At 47.9% G+C, this 16,767-nt stretch overlaps 1 protein-coding gene across 1 annotated transcript in view; it reads left to right on the top strand.

Moving 5' to 3' along the window:
* The window catches only part of LOC146869416 (FACT complex subunit SPT16-like), a 276,041-nt gene that overhangs the window by 43,269 nt on the left and 216,005 nt on the right, over positions 1 to 16,767 (top strand). Inside the window, exons 2-3 of the mRNA XM_085599793.1 lie at positions 14,983 to 15,078; positions 15,204 to 15,434. Coding sequence (XP_085455919.1) covers positions 14,983 to 15,078; positions 15,204 to 15,434 — 327 coding nt within the window. The remainder of the gene's footprint in view (positions 1 to 14,982; positions 15,079 to 15,203; positions 15,435 to 16,767) is intronic.

Genomic DNA, 16,767 nt, shown 5'->3' with positions numbered 1-16,767 from the left:
CACCAATACCACCACCAACACCAATGCCACTATCACCACCAATATCGCCACCACCAATACCGCCACCACCATTACCACCACCAATACCAACACCAATGCCACCACCACCAATACCAATACCCCCACCGATACCAACATCACTTATCCAAAACCAGCACCACTAGTACCACTGCCAATACCAATGCCACAACCAATACCACCACCACCACCAATACCACCACCACCTTCAATATCACCACCACCACCAATGCCACCACCAATACCACCACCACCAATACCACCACCACCACCACCAATACCACTACCACCACCAATACCACCACCACCAGTACCAATACCACCCCAATACCCCATCAATACCAGTACAACCCCCAATACTATCACCAATACCACCACCACCAATATCCCCACCACCAATATCCCACCACCACCAATACCACCATCACCAATACCACCAATAACACCACCACCTATTCCACCACCAATACCAGCGCCACCAATATCAGCAGCAATACCACCACCACCAATTTCACTACCAATACCACCTCTAATACCCCCACCATAACCAGTACGAGCACCACTAATATCACCACCAATGCCACCACCAATACCACCACCACCACCAATGCACCATCACAAACACCTCCACCAATAACACTACCAATACCACTGCACTACCACCACCACCAATACCGCCACCACCACCAATACCACCACCACCATCAATAACCCCATCATTACCACCACCAATACCACCACAAAATCCAATACCACCACCACCACCAATACAACCACCACCAGTACCTCTACCACAAATATCACCACCAATACCACCACCAATACCACCACCTCCACCACCACCAATACCGCCACCACCACCAATACCACCACCAAAACCAACACCACTAATACCAACACCAATACCACCACCACAAATACCAACACCAATAGCACCACCACCAATACCACCATCACTAATCCAAAACCAGCACCACTAGTACCACTGGTTTAAAGGACTATTTGGATGGATGATGACGTTGTGTTACAAATTGGCTTCATATCTGAGTGTAGGAGTACACCTCTATCAGCGCCATGAGATGTTTAAGTAAATGTCCTTGTGTTGGACTTGGCCCTTTTTGCAGGGTCATCCCTAAACTTTTTGCCTTCCTCCTGTATTTTTTCTGACCTGGTGTTGGCTGTTTTATGACTTTGGGCACCTTACCACTGCTGACCAGTGCTAAGGTGCATATGCTCTGCCTATGGTAAAATGTATTATGTGAATTGACTTCCATGTTTGGCTATTTGGTTTACTATCAGTCCCTAGTAGAGTGCACCAGGGGTGCCAAGGGCTTGTATATCCAAATGCTGCTAGTGGGCTTGCAGCACTGGTTGTGCCACCCACAGAAGCAGCCTGGTAAAATGTGTCTAAGGTCTGCCATTGCAGAACCTGCATGCGGTCTGGTACTGTCATGCTGACTGGGCAAGTGTCCCCACTTGCCAGTCCCTAAACCTTCCCTTACCTTCATGTTAGTCACCCCTAAGGTAGGCCCTAGGGCAGGGTGCATTGTAAGGATAAGGTAGGACATGCCCTGAGGTGTGTGGCATGTCCTAATAGTGAATTACAGCCATTTTCGTTTTTCACTATTGAAGGCTACCTGCTCTCCATAGGCCAGAATGGGCTGCTGGAATTACTACACGCTGTAATCCCAGTGGACTCAGAGAGCATGGTAGAAAGTCAAGTTTAGTATGCCTGAACTCAGAATAATAAAATACTTCTTTTAGTAAAGTTTATTTTAATATCCTGTGTTTGTAAATACTACTTTTAGAAAGTTAGTATTTACTGACCTGGCCATTTCAGTCCGCCTCTGCTGTGTGTGTGTGTGTGTTCTGCCTAGTAACAGTAAAGGAGCAGGGCTGGGGAATTCCAGGAGACAGGCTGGCTGCCAGGTGGTGGGTAGAGAGATTACACCAGGATGGGTGGGAGGAGTACACCTTTGACTCTCAATAGACCTGTGCTCTGCCACCACAATGCCGGCTCCGCCCCCTGTGGAGCGGCTGATGTCTCTGCCCTGCTGCTGAAAGGAAAGAGCAGAGTCACCACAACAAAGTGCTCCTCACTGAAAAGAACTGGACTGGGATTATGCAAAGGCCCCACTGGCCTGTAAAGACAAAAGAAACTGAGTATAAATGTAGGAGCCCTGCTCCTAAGAGATCAGATCCTGATTGAACCATGAAGAAACTCTGCCTGACTAGAAGGACCTGGAAGAAGCTGAAGGAGGAGTAACTTTCCCTGACCTGGGGGATTGGCCTGCAGTTGGTGCCTTGCTGAGAAAGGAGAGGAAAAGACTGAAAGAGACTTTGTACTTTGTTTTTCAACTATCTCCAAGGGCTTGGAAGAAGAGCTTGCCCCCTGAACTGAGTCCCAGGACCATTGGACTCATCTGCCTTCAAAAACTGAGTTGCCTGGACAATTCTTGCTTGTTTCCCGCTGGATTTGGCCCCAGTACGCCTCGTACTACATCTGCCGCGAAGCCGTGTCTTTGCCGCCCGGCACCGTGTGTCTACGCTGAACCAAAAGCGGTAGTACGCACCATATCCCTCCTGGCTGCATTGCACCTAACCTTCCCCGCCGATTCGAGACGTACATCCCTGGCTGCCGAACCCTGTACGCCGGACTCAAGCTTCGCAGTCCAGCAGGTACGGTCCGTACGCTGCCAACGTACTGCACCGTGCCGTAGTCAGAGCCGAGAAGCCGCAGTACGCTGATCCTCCCCGTACGGTGTACGGCGCCGAGAAGTGTCGCCGCCGATCCGCACAGAAGGTACGGCCCGAACGCCGATGCCACGGACTCTGCAAGCTGATCCGGCTCATCCGCACGTACCCCTGAAGGTCCCGTACCAACGCCGCGTCCCGACGCCTCCACCGGACCAGACCGAGTACGCTGCCGAACTACGACCCGGACCCATCAACTTGTCCCGCACTGTCCGTCGCGGACCCCACGAACTTAAGGTACTTTGTCCTGTTCGCACCGCAGTGTGCACGTCCTGGACCCCGGAGTCCGCACCAATTGTTTGACTCGTACTTTCTTTGTTTTTAACGCGGACGAGTCGTACACCCAGGTACGAACCGTACAAAGCCTGAAAAGAATTGAGAAAAAGAAGCCTATTTTTGCATTTTAAGCCTTTTTGCAAGAACATTGAACTTTGAAATAATACTGTGGTCATTTCTAAACGTTATTCTGGTCTTGTGCTAAGCCTTACATAAAGAAACCTATTTTTGATATAACCTTGACTGGTGTCCATTTGTGGTGTGTCCTTGTATTACTGTATGTGTTCACAAATGCTTAACCTATAGCGCCCTGAGAATAGTCTTGACTGCTTGCGCCACACTACCTAAAGGGTGAGCAGGGGTTATTTGAAAGGGTGATCCCCTTATCCTGACTTAGAATTGAGGGTCCCTGCTTGTCACAAGTGCATACCTGTGCCAACTAGAGACCCCCATTTCTAACACCTTGTATGTATCTGCCTGATATAATACCTCCATGGCTGTTTAAATGTTTATGTAAATAGCTGCAGAAATACCTCAGTGCCTTTGTTAGAGGATATAGTGCAATATAGATGTGACTACAACTACATTTGAGTCTGCTGCATGTACACATAGTTTCCGAGTAAGTGACTAAATGTATATATGCTTCTGTAGCTGTTTGACATAGCAGTGTAACAGGATTACATGACTCAAAATTCAAAGGAAAAAACACTCTTTAGGAACAGCACATCATATAAACACATCTAATGCCTTGCTATCTAAAAGTTTAACTCTTTAACCTACAGTTGTCTTTACTACCAATTACACCATGCAGTAAGCAGCAAATGTACAATATAAAAATTCAAAGCAACAGATTGTGAACCAACTACTCACACACCTAGTCTGCAATTCAGACAAACTGTCACATTCTTATACAGTCATAAATTGTCTTACTTACCGGTTATTAAACATACAAAGCCACTCACAAAACTACTCATACATTACCTCATATAATTCAAATATTATCTCTAAAATATTTCATACTCTCTTTTAACATATTCACATACACACATAACGTTTCAATGATTTATTTCTCCAAATAAATGTAATTTAAATTCCTGCAAATTGAGTTCTCTGATCAAATATTTAGTTTTTGCTCTTATCGGAAAGATACAATACTTTCAGGAAATGTAAAAACTAAGCATAAGAATGGCACACCACACAAAGCAAGCATTAATGGCAGCATTTTCAACTTTGCACCCGCAGAAAGCAGCAAATAAAAACATATCTTTCATTTTTTGGTTTGTAACTCCTTTCCTGAATGGCTAGTATGTGTTAACCCTTTCATGCACTTTAATAAAGAAGCCCAACATGGTAGAGCATTTGTGCATAATTATAAAAAAAAATAGGAGTTGAAAAAAATATTTGGCTCTGTATTTTCATGACGTCAAGAATACAGTACACTTTACTAGCAAGCCTTCACCAGGAAATATAATCCATGTTACACAACAAGAACTCTACACCCTTCCCCAATATACTCTTAGTACAGTCTCCATAGCAAACGCACTAGAACCAGTTGTTAACAAGTTCGCTGTACATTCTATAAGGGCTGTATTATTTACAAAATGAGCTCCAACAGGTGCGGTTTACAGTACAGAACTAAAAACATATCCAAATCTACATTTCACTTTTTTATTTTTCCTGTAGCCAATCATAGATCTGGGTATTTAAGCTTTCAAGATACTACCCAAATTTATTCACCTCCATAGTCACACCATCTAATCACATTTTTTTTTTTAAACTAGAACCACACCTTCATTTTAACTGTCTTTCATTTTGAAAACTGACTCATTCAGCTCTAGCCTTTTCCTGTCTGCTACTGCTGCTGCAGGCCAACATGATTAGAGTGTGGATTGTGGGCCGCAGCTATGTCTTTTGGGATAGAGAGGCTGCTAGAAAAGTGGTATTGACAGGGACTTGGGTTTGGCTAATATGTTTATTGCTTGGATTGACCAGAGAGGATTGAAGTGACAATTTCTGCCTTTGGTTGAAAGCATTGTGGATTACCAAGCCCTTGATGACTGCGCACTGTGGTGGCAATGACCTAGGCACACTGACTGGGGTAGGACTGGAAATACTAATGAAGAATACATTTACACAATTGATGACACTTTTCCCTCTCACTGTCTTGCTGTATTCCAACATATGCCGAAGACAGGAATGGAAGTGGTCAAATCAATTTGACAATAGGTTGACAAAGCCAAGAAACATGTTAATAAAAATGTTTCTGCATTCCTCAGAGACCATACTATGGGCTCTCTCTACAACAACAACCTGCATTTTGAGAGAAGTGATGGAGTACACTTCACAGATGAAGGCAACAGAGTGTTTCTCAATAACCTGAAACTCTGCATCAGATCTTATGTGTAGCTCTCATATAAACACAATGAACACAAAAGCTCTTCTTAGAGCTGCTCTATTGCTCAAAATAATATTCATTTTCTTTATAATTTACTTTTTTCCGTTAGTGGGTGCAACAGTGTCTGACTGGGTCTATGCTATGAGTGGGTGCATGAGTATCTGAATGGCTCCCTGAGTGGGCTGTCTGAGTGGGTGCATCAGTATCTCACTAGGCATGTCAATGGGTGCATGAGTGTCTCAGTGAGTCTGAATAAATGTATGAGAGTCTGAGTGGGCCTAAGAGTGGGTGCGTGACTCTCACACTGGCTCTCTGAGTGAGTGCATGAGTGTCTGGGTCTGTGAGAGGGTGCATGAGTGTCTGAGTGAGTCTGTGAGTAGATGCATGAGTTTCTGACTGGGTCTGTGAGTGGGTGCATAAGTCTCTGAGTGGGTCTGTGAATAGGTGCATGAGTCTGAGTGTGTCTGTGAGTGGGTGCATAAGCTATGAGTGGGTGAGTGAGCGGGTACATGAGTGTCAGAGTGGATCTTTTATTTCAGCTCCGGGGACTGTTGCCATAAGGTAAAATGGTGGCCACAACTCTCTGCTCAGGTGGTGGCAAGCCGATTCCGCATTCCTCTTGCACACGCAATCGCAATTAATCGCAAAATTAGCTGTGGCCCCAGATATCCTTATTTTCCCCCTTAAATATCTCCAAAACTACTGAAAAGATTTACACCGGATAACTGAAAGCACGAACTGCTTAAACAAATCTACCTTCCTGACAAATTTCATGTAATTTCATCCTGCAGTTCAGGTAGCCGGTGTGTCGAAAGGCCCTATGGGAATCAACATAAAATTGATACTTGTATAGCGCACTACTCACCCGCAAGGGTCTCAAGGCGCTTGTACGAATACCGCTGTGGAACCCATCCTGGCTTTCCCTGTGAGGCGTCCACTCCTGGGCACCCCCAAGGTGGAGGCCAGGCATCCTTAGCATTGTGGGGGCCGTTGTGGAGATTAAGCAAGCTATTGCCCAGAGTTGCAGAGTGGGACTCCATGATTGGAATGGCACCGAGGCGAGAATTATCAGGTCCGTGGAATTTTTGAGCCCAAGTCCCGCCGAGGTGGGGAATTGAACCCTGGTCCCGGGCTAGACCTCTGCATCAGGGTCTGCCGCTCTAATCATTGAGCCACACTTCTCCACAATCATTGAGCCACACTTCTCCACCTGGAAATCATACTTTTTTAACTCTCTTTTTCTAGCCCCCACTTGACGGATCAGCCTGAAACTGTCCATACACAACAAGACTCACTATGACACCTTTTTGAAAATTTCGTGAAGATTCATCAACAATGCCAAAGATAGGGAGGAGCCTAGCGCTTGACCAAGATGGCCGCGTGAGCCTTGAGCTCCCGCTACCCTCGCGCCCTCCGGCAATCATCCTGTCCTAAATCCTGATTTTCATGCACGGAATCATGCAGATGAGTCACAGCTGGGGCGATTGACGTTGTCCGGGCCAAGATCGCCCACCGGGGACCGAAGTTGTGCACGGCGGAAGATTGCGGCCTACCTCCGAAGGATGCCAGGGGCTTGCGTTGGCAGGATGCCCGGCCACTAATTGAACAACAGCGGCCTTGGGAGGTGTGAACTGACGGACGGATGCCGCTGCACTTTCACTTTCGCTTTCTCGCCCTTTGTTTGCTCCGGGTTGGGAGTGCGTCATACAGATCCTCTGTTGCCTGGAAGACCTCCACCCGGTCCTGACTGGCTGTTGAAGACCTAGTCGTCCCTGTCTCCTCTACCTGAGTGAGGGACGTCCTCTTGCGACTGACCGTCCTGCTGTCCGAGATGTCGACCAAACCGGAGGCAGACAGGTCGAAGTCTAAGACTACCAGGCGGGGAGGCTATATCCAATCCAACAATATGGATCGTTATGCCCAGCAGAAGGGGTCGCCTGGTGGATCGGGACAGTCGCTGGAAGCACAGAAGGCCGATTCATCCCCAGCCTCGGAGTTATCATTGCAGGATATCAAGGGGGCGATAGATGGGATGCAATCTTCGATTGGGCGACAGTTCGAGACCCTGGCGCACAAGGTGGACATGATTTTGGTCGATGTCAACTTGATTCGCGCGGACCTGGGAAAAACCAATGAGCGGGTCAAGTCCCTGGACCTCAAGACTACTGGCCTCGCGGACGATGTCTCGGAACTCCAGGCTGAGGTCCGCAAGCTACGAACCGCGAATGACCTCTCCGCTCGCCGGCTCGAGGACTTTGAAGGTCGGGCCCGGCGCAATAATGTGCGCATTATTGGGGTCCCGGAAACTTCGGAGGAGCTCTCCGTGGACCTCCTTGTCGAGGATTTGGTGGTGAATCATCTTGCACCAAAGGGCCTCGGCAGGTTTTTTGCGGTGGAGCGGGCTCACCGAGTGCCTGGCGGACGGCCTAAGGTGGGAGCCCCTCCGCGGCCGATTGTCGCCCGGATCTTCCACTTTCGAGATCGGGACGCTATCCTGCAAGCATCGAGGGTGACAGGCCCGGTGCCTTTTCAAAATGCCTCTGTGAGCTTTTACCCTGATTTCACCCAGATGGTGCAGAAACAGAGGCAAAGTTTCCTGGGGTGAAGCGGCGGCTTAGGGATATGGACCTGAAGTATGCCATGCTTTTCCCCGCTAAGCTGCGTGTGGTATATGAGGATCGGACTTTCTTCTTCGAATCGCCGGACATGGCAGGGGACTGGCTGGATGCACTTCCTCGGCGGCAGCCCGGCCGGGACAGCGTGGATGGGGTGGAGGGCGACCGGGATGGACAGAAGTGATACCTTCGGTGCTGGCCTGCTTCGATTCAGCCCTGGACAGTGACTCGCACCTTATTGCAGTAATGGGAGGGCGGCAGGGGGAAGATAGGGGCTCTTTCCTCCCTTGGGGTGCTTTTTGTAGATTTGTTTCTGGTAGGGCGACAGGCACACTGCAAGTTGGGGGGGCTTTGTAAGCTGACGCAGGGGTGCAGGGTGGGGGGGGGTTTCAGGATGTTGGGGTTGTTGTTTGGGGTTGTTGGTTTTTCTTGCAAGGCGTAGCAATGACTGTCAGAATTGTCCGATTGTGGTTCTCTGGGGGGGGGGGGAGGTCTCTTTGTGTTCAGGGATGGGGGATAGGGGCTTAAACGTACTTAGCTGGAATGTTAATGGCTTAGGGGACCGTATAAAACGGGGGATAGTCCTGCAATTTTTGAAACGGACCTTGCCAGATGTGGTCCTCTTGCAGGAGACCCACCTTATAGGGAATATGTGTTATGCACTTAACAGAAAGGGCTACAAATTCATTGCTCACTCGGGGTTTTCCTCTGGATCCAGGGGTGCGGGCATACTTGTCAGAGCTTTCCTACCATTTGAGGTTGACTCCACCATTGCTGATGATAGGGGGCGCTTTGTGGCCGTGTCGGGGAGGTGGGAGGGCAGAACGTTGGTTTTGGTTTCTGTTTATGTCCCTCCTGCCTTGCAGGCCTCCACGTTTGCTGATCTGGGCAAGGCCTTGTTGGAACTCCCCGAAGGGATGCTAGTGGTGGGAGGAGACTTCAATGCGGTTGGTTCTGGAATGCTAGATAGGTACCCGCCCAGAGACACCGGGGGGGCTCAGAAGTGGCTTCCCGACTTTATTGATACTTTTGGCCTGGTAGATTGTTGGAGGCTGCGGCACCCCACTCAGCGACAATACACCTTCCATTCCGGGGCCCACGGGAGTCTCTCCCGGATTGATTATCTGCTCACTCTGGCGGCACACGCCTCTTTGGTAACTGAGGTTAGGCACATGGCACGGGGCATATCAGATCATTCACCGGTGTGGGCACGTCTGGACATAGGCCGGGTGGCGGGGGGCAGGGTGGCTCCCATTAACCCCTGGTACTTTCGAGACCCCATGCTGCGCAGCGCGTTGCTGAAGACAGTTGACCACTATTTTCGCGGTGTCCTTGTGGGAAGCTTCTAAGGCTGTACTGAGAGGAGAAGCCTTGTCCTTGGTAGTGGCCGCCAAGCGGCGGAGAGACGCCGAGGTGATACAAGTGGAGGACGAGATAGCGGCTTTAGAGTTGGCCTTGGAGGGGGATATTGAGACGTCCACGCTGCACAATTTGAGCCTGAAGCAATTGGAGTATAGGGACCTGGTGACAAGTGCCGCCAAGACCCTCCACAGGGAGCAGCAGGGGCGGTTGTATGATGTGGGTGATAAGGCCGGGAAATTGCTGGCATGGCTGGACAAAAAGGAGCGTGTTAATCGTGTGGTGCCGGAGTTGTTGACGGATGGGGGAGAGGTTGTTACTGATCCCGACGGTATAGTCCGGTGTTTCTCGGACTATTTTCGTACGGTATACGCCTCGGTCTCGGATAGACCGACTGAGGACTCGTGTGATCTTCTGCATGACATCGCTCTGCCCTGTCTTTCCGCCATTGATAGGGAGGACCTCGATGGTGATATCACTGTAGACGAAGTGGCAGGTGCTATCCGTACGTTGCGCTCCGGCAAGGCTTCGGGCCCAAATGGTCTGCCGATAGAGCTGTACAAGCTTTGTCCGGATAAGTTGGCTCCTCACTTGACCGCCATGTTCGTGGAGGCGCGGGAGAACGGGTTTCTTCCGCTCGATCAACGGCTGGCGACGATTGTGGTAATACATAAAGATGGAAAGCCCCGGGATAGGTGTGTTTCCTATCGGCCGATCTCGCTCCTCAACGCCGAGCCGAAAATCCTTGCCAAGATTCTCGCGAACCGCCTGGTCCGGGTACTTGGCGACTTGATCCACCCGGATCAGTCGGGCTTTATCCCGCACCGAAACACTGCACTAAACCTTAGACGCCTCCATGGAGTGATTGCCAGGACGGGTACGATGCGAGAGCCGGCTATTGTGGCGTCCCTTGACGCCACGATGGCCTTTGACACGGTAGAGTGGGCATACTTGTGGGCGGTGCTGGCCAAATTCGGCTTCGGGCCTGGATTCGTGGGATGGGTGAGGCTGCTCTATGAGGGGCCTCTTGCAAGCGTCGTGGTGAACGGGCGGGCGTCGGCACCGTTCGAGCTCGGGAGAGGCACCCGGCAGGGTTGCCCCCTGTCGCCGTTGCTGTTTGCCCTTGCTCTTAAGCCGTTGGCGGCGTGGATACGGTGGCACCCGGATATACGTGGGATTCGCTGGTCGCCTGACCACGAAGACCGTATTTCACTCTACGCCGACGACATTCTGTTATATCTTGCCTCGCCTAAGAAATCTCTGATAGTGGTTTGTGACGTCTTGACATCTTTCGGTAGAAACTCGGGCCTAGTCATTAATTGGGGGAAGTCACACTTGTATGTCCTGTGTGGGGATGTCCCGCCTGTCCCGCGTAACTGTTCGATCCAGATAGCCCAGCAGGGCTTTTTGTATTTGGGGATCTATATTTCCACCGACCCCATCTTGCGCTACGAGAAGAACTTGCTCCCTCCCTTGGCGCGCCTGCGGCGGGATGTGGCGGGCTGGCGGCGATTGCCGCTCTCCCTCCTTGGCCGCGCTGCACTGTTTAAAATGATGTCCCTTCCCCGTTTCCTCTATGCCCTGCAGAATACTCTTGACCTGGTCCCGGCCAGCTATTTCCGTGAGATCGAAAGCCACCAGCGCGCGCTCTTATGGGACGGGCGTCCGCGTATCGCAGTCGCTAAGTTGACGCTTCCGTGGTACGACGGTGGTATCGCGCTTCCAGACATTCGACGTTATTACTGGGCCACCCAGTTGAGCGCGATTAACCATGGTGTCTATGGTCCGGCGCTGAGCCCTGGCTTTGCCATGGACCGCTGGTTGCTCCGTGGGGGTAATTACCACAGAGCGTTGTATTCGAAATCGTCGGACCTCACCCTCACGGGGCCCACCAGAGTGGCCGTCCATGTGTGGAAGGTGGCGACGGACTCGCTGGGCTGGAGGGGTAAGCTTACCCTTGCCACCCCTCTGTTTGACTCCGAGATTCTGGGAAAGCTTTGGCGCACAAAAGGGTTCGAGAAATGGGATTTGATCGGCATATCCAGGGTTGGAGACCTTTTGGTTAAGGGTAAGATAAAGTCGTTCGAGGAGCTGCAGAAGGAATACGAGCTGGGGAGCACGGAGTTCTTCCGTTATGCTCAAGTGCGCCACGCCTTGCGGTCAGTCCTTGTGGAGGGGGAGAAGGTGCCCGAGTCCTCTCCGTTGGAGGATCGGATCCTGGATGGTCACATGCCAGAGAGCACGATTTCGCTCATTTATAAGAAACTTATCAATGTTCGGGCGGATCTTCTCCTAGGGTTGCGCGCTCAATGGACCAGGGACGGCCTTGAACTAGATGATGAGGATTAGCAGTACGCAGTCTCTTCTCCCAAAGAGGTCGCTATCCCCGCGCGCCTGCGGCTGGTGCAGCTTAAAATACTCCATAGGGTCTATGTGACGGGGCCCAGGTTGGTCCACATGGGTTTCTCTGAGGAGGGCTTATGTAAGAGAGGCTGTGGTATGGTGGGTACCTTCCTCCATATTATTTGGGAATGCGGTGTGATTATGGAGTTCTGGAGGCAAGTCCACGAGGTGATGGGGGAGGTGACAGGAATTGTTATGCAGCCTGAGGCGCGATGTTGTCTCCTGAATGTCTGGAGTCCTACTGACCACAACGCGACACAGACTCAGTGGGTGACCCTGGGGAACATGGTAGCCAAGCGCGATATCGCTCGGCTGTGGGGCTCCAATAGGCCGCCCACATTGACAGCGTGGATGGAAAACATGGACTGGAGCATGTTTAGGGAGAAGACAGTGTATTGTGCTCGAGGGCGCCCTCGGAAATGGCACGCTGTGTGGGGGCCATGGAACCAGTACAGAGGGGACATATGCCTGCCCCCCGACCCGGATCCGCCTGAGGAGCACCTTTCCCCTTAGTCTTTTTCCGGCTTTGACTTTCCCGCTGATATGTGATTGTTTCTAGAGTCTCTGCCTTTCCCTCCTTTCCCTTACTATAGACCTGTGCCTGTTGGACGTGATGGGGCTCGTCCCCCCTGATGGGAACCTCTCTTGGTGTTTACAGTACCTTTCGCCTTGCTTGTGTTTAGGGTTGTATTTATGTTTATGCAAAATAGAACCTTTGGCTCTCCTGTCAGTGATATATGGACGCAAGCATGTGTTGAATCTCTAAAGCTGCCGTACCTCCGGGTTGTCGGCTGAATAGCTGTGTCACTGGTCTAAAATAAAGGTTTTTAAAAAACAAACAAAAAAAAAAAAAAACAATGCCAAAAGATAGATAGATAGATAGATAGATAGATAGATTGATAGATTAATCACCTACTGGCGGTTGTCAGTAGGTAGTTATAGTTAGGACCTAGTTTCCATAGGAAAAGCATTTCTTTTGCTAACAACGTTAGCACCATTTGACGAACCTTCATAAAAGTTTTAAAACTAGCGTGCCACTCACTGCAGCTGCTGTCTTGAAAGTTTCGGAGTGATGCGTCAGGAGGGACCGAGAAAAAGGGGAGACCCAAAACACATTCCCCTTGTTAATTTCCGTAGGGACTTTAGACATAGCCCCCCGGGGGGGCCAGGTACCAGGGGCTTTTAAAAAATAAAGGAGGGGCCGTGCGCGCCCCCCTCCAGGGGCTTATTAATGCCTTGGGGACAATCACCTCCCCTGGGTTTATTTATAGTTAAATGGTTGGGGGTCTTTCGGACCCCCTGTGGACCACCCCCTCCCCAGAGCCACATTCCAAAAATGAACCGGGAGGGCTCATGGACCCCGTGCCCCGGAGACCACCACTTACCTGGAGATTATGCCTTGCTATGGGGGGACACTCAGATCCCCTAGTGGGCCCAGGGGAACACTACCTCCCGGGGGCCATAATGAATTTGTAATGGGGGCCTCAGGGAACCCCCCCCCCCAGACCCCTGGGACCTCTCCCACCTCACTGGGGCCTACTTATTTTTTTTTAAATGGGACAGGGGTCGCGTGGACCCCCTTGTGGGCCGTTCTCACCCCTGCGGTCACAAATATTACTAACTTTTTTCCCTTAAATATCTGAACATCTACTTAACGGATTTACCCCCAAATAACTGAAAGCGTGATCTGCATAGCCTAATCTACATTTCTGACAAATATGGTTTAATTCCGTCCAGTGGTTCGGGTTGCAAGTTCGACTAACAAGTCTATGGGAATTAACATGGAAACCGCATCTTGGTATAACCCCCCTTTTTCTTGGCCCCTGCCTGACGGATCACCACAAGACTTTCCATGCACAACAAGAATCACGACACACTTTTTTGAGGAAAATTATGCGAAGATTTGTCAAACGGCGCCAAAGATATAGGCAAGTCAAAGGGTACTTTTTCTATGGAAACATGGTCCTATATATATCAACACGTGGAGTTGTCTGTTGCTAACAAACCATGTGGGAAAAGTATAATTAGAAAAAGGAAAAAACATTGAGAAAAGCAATCTGAACTTCCATTGTAGGAATACATTTATTTATCAGACAGAAAATCAATCTGAATTTCTATTGTAGGAATACATTTATTTATCAGACAGAAAATCAATAGTATTTCAGTCTTCAAACTCATGACAATAATAGCAGTCTTTAAAATTTTTGTGAAATGTAAAAGTGGCCATGGGTACAATTCCACATCTGTATCTTTAATGCATAGTTTCAAAAATGTGTCAATTTTACTACAAATTATCATACAGGAGATATTTTTAAAATTCTACATATTTATCATATTTCCTTGGTTGGGATTATTAAACAAGTTACTGTCTTTATCTTTTATCTCATTCGTTGGGCTGAACCTTTACTCAATGAAGAGTGGCCTGGCCAAAAATCAGCAAACCTAAGGAAGCAAACTCGAATGCACATATGTTTCCAAGATAAATGAGCAGCATTACTTATTGCTAGAAATTCCAAAGCTGGGTCACTATGCAGTTCTAATGCCTCACCTGGGCTCATTATACAAGAACGCTTACAAGCAGAAACATTTATCTGTAACATTTAGAATTTTTTAAATTATTTTCATGAGTAAAGATGTGGGGGAATGGGTGTGAGGCGGATGTGCGCCCTAACATTTTTGCAAATGTCTGCTTAAGTCCTTATGATATGCCCTTCAGCTGTTGGTAGATCTGTGATGAAATATGAGGAACCTAAATATCGGATAAGGGGAGACTTAGAGAGAAGGCATGAGCTGGGTGAGGAGCAGAATGGCCTTCTTTGCCTCATGTGCTGAGAGGTATGCTATACATAGACAGAGCCATCTTGTCTTTGAAGTTTCCACCAAGAGAAACTGGCTAAATGTACATTAGTCAGTTGAATCGCATAGTGGCCTGTTGCATGGTTAATATGACACTGATCAATTGGTTGCTGTGTCCCTAATGACCGTGGATTGCACTTGACTGCCCTTTGGCAAGGTTTGTGCTATAGAAATATCATATACATACATATATCATGACCCACATTAGAACTGCCAAAGATTGTGCTCATAATCTTAGTAATTGTCCCATTAGGGATACCTAATAATGTTATTTGGTTTGGAAAACGAAGTTTATTTTATTTTCAGGGCAAGCTTAACAATTGTCTGGCCACATTGCATAACAGTCTGGAGGACATTGATGTGCTTCACTGCAAAGAACAAAAAAGGGTGACAGAGCTAGAGGTAAGAGAATAGCATGTATGTAATATTTTAGGGAATCCACTTTTTGCAAACAATTTATGTTTGTAAATTGGTAGGATACTATGTAAATGTATTTATATGTGATTGTTTAATTCCTTTTCTTTAAGGAAGCAGTCAAGGACCAGGAGTTAAAAATCCTGATTACATTTGAAGAGAAGAAAATGTGTCTGGAGCAGAAGAAACAACAAGAGCTCAGCAGCATGAAAACAAAGCATGAAGAAAGTCTTAATACGGTCTATAGAAACATCAGTGAGCTGGAAAATCAGAAACCTGCACTGATGGACCTGATCAGCAACATAGAGGAGAAGTGTCAGCAGCAGGATGTGGAGCTACTGAAGGTGAGAGGGGCCTAGAAAGCTAAAGAAACGGAAGAGGAGCAGGATTCAGGAATCTCTTCACAGATGAAGAGGGTAAGGGTCTGCAGCAGAAGATGCTTGAGGTTCTGAAGATGTCCAGAGGTATGGACATCTATAGATGCGCAAGATGAGCACTCTTCCCTCGAGTGTATGGTCAAGAGAGAGGGCATTTTGGCAACAGGCAGTTCAATGAGTCAGGGAACATCCAAACAGGGGTGGAGTTGGAGCTATAAAATGAGACAGGATGATAAACAGATGTAGACTAAGTGAAGGCTGTTACCCGCAAATCGAATATACAAGCACAGTGTAAGTCCTACTTAATACTTGCAGTAGTCCCTGACTGCAAAATAGGATATTTGTGTTTGAACGGAATGCTAATATATTGAGTAATATACCTACCTCACAAATTCACATTAGTACTCAATTTCAAGTTTTAGTGTAAGATTTGGAACTCACGTGAGGTCCACAGAGACAATACAATAAAACATTGTAGGATACAGTTTAAAAATGTAAAGCCAAATTATAAAGTTATAAAATCTAGTCATTTCATCAGTTGGACAAAAGTGACATTAAAACATAGCTAAAACTATACCATCATAATCCATACAAATGTAAAAAACATTTTAAAAACTTAAAAACTCGCACACAAATAATAATAAATCTAAAGCGACGGCCATTGTACGAACCTGATACTTCAGAAAATTAGAAGCTAAGCAGGACAAATAAATACCATGGGGCAGATTTATGAGCCCCTTGCGCCACTTTTTGCGCCACTTTTAACATGGGAAAAGTGACGCAAAAGTGGCGCAAGGGGCTCATAAATCTGCCCACATGTGTTTTTAGATCTTTTATACAGTGACTACAGAAATTACAAATACTATCCCCGCTGGGCAAATGATGCAGCTAGCAATTAAGATAATTTATGGTAAAATAGCAGGGCATAATAGGGCCCAGCAGCGTCTAACTCCATGGTCAATAGTTCAAGTTAAATATCGTTCGGGCTTTCTTTGAATAAAACAATTCACTGCCACATTGAATTTTGATTTTTTCCTACAACACTGAGCATCAAAACGGCAGCATAGATTAGAGGATATCTGCTTAATATAAGCTTTTAGCTGCTGATCAGACCAGGAAAGTACATTTTCTTGGTTTAGATCAAACATTTTTAATACATGGATAAAGTTTCTATAAAAAAACAGAATTTTCTTACTTCGAAGATCTTTTCATACATAACATTCGTTAATGATCTTATATCACTTCTTAACAGCCAAAAGCCCCTGCGAATACCTGCAGAGAGACCTTGTACACAGACACT

Source organism: Triturus cristatus, chromosome 1_1 (assembly GCF_964204655.1).
Source record: "Triturus cristatus chromosome 1_1, aTriCri1.1, whole genome shotgun sequence".
Classification (NCBI taxonomy): domain Eukaryota; kingdom Metazoa; phylum Chordata; class Amphibia; order Caudata; family Salamandridae; genus Triturus; species Triturus cristatus.
The sequence above is the reverse complement of the archived record's forward strand: the minus strand, read 5'-3'. Positions and strand labels throughout refer to the sequence as shown.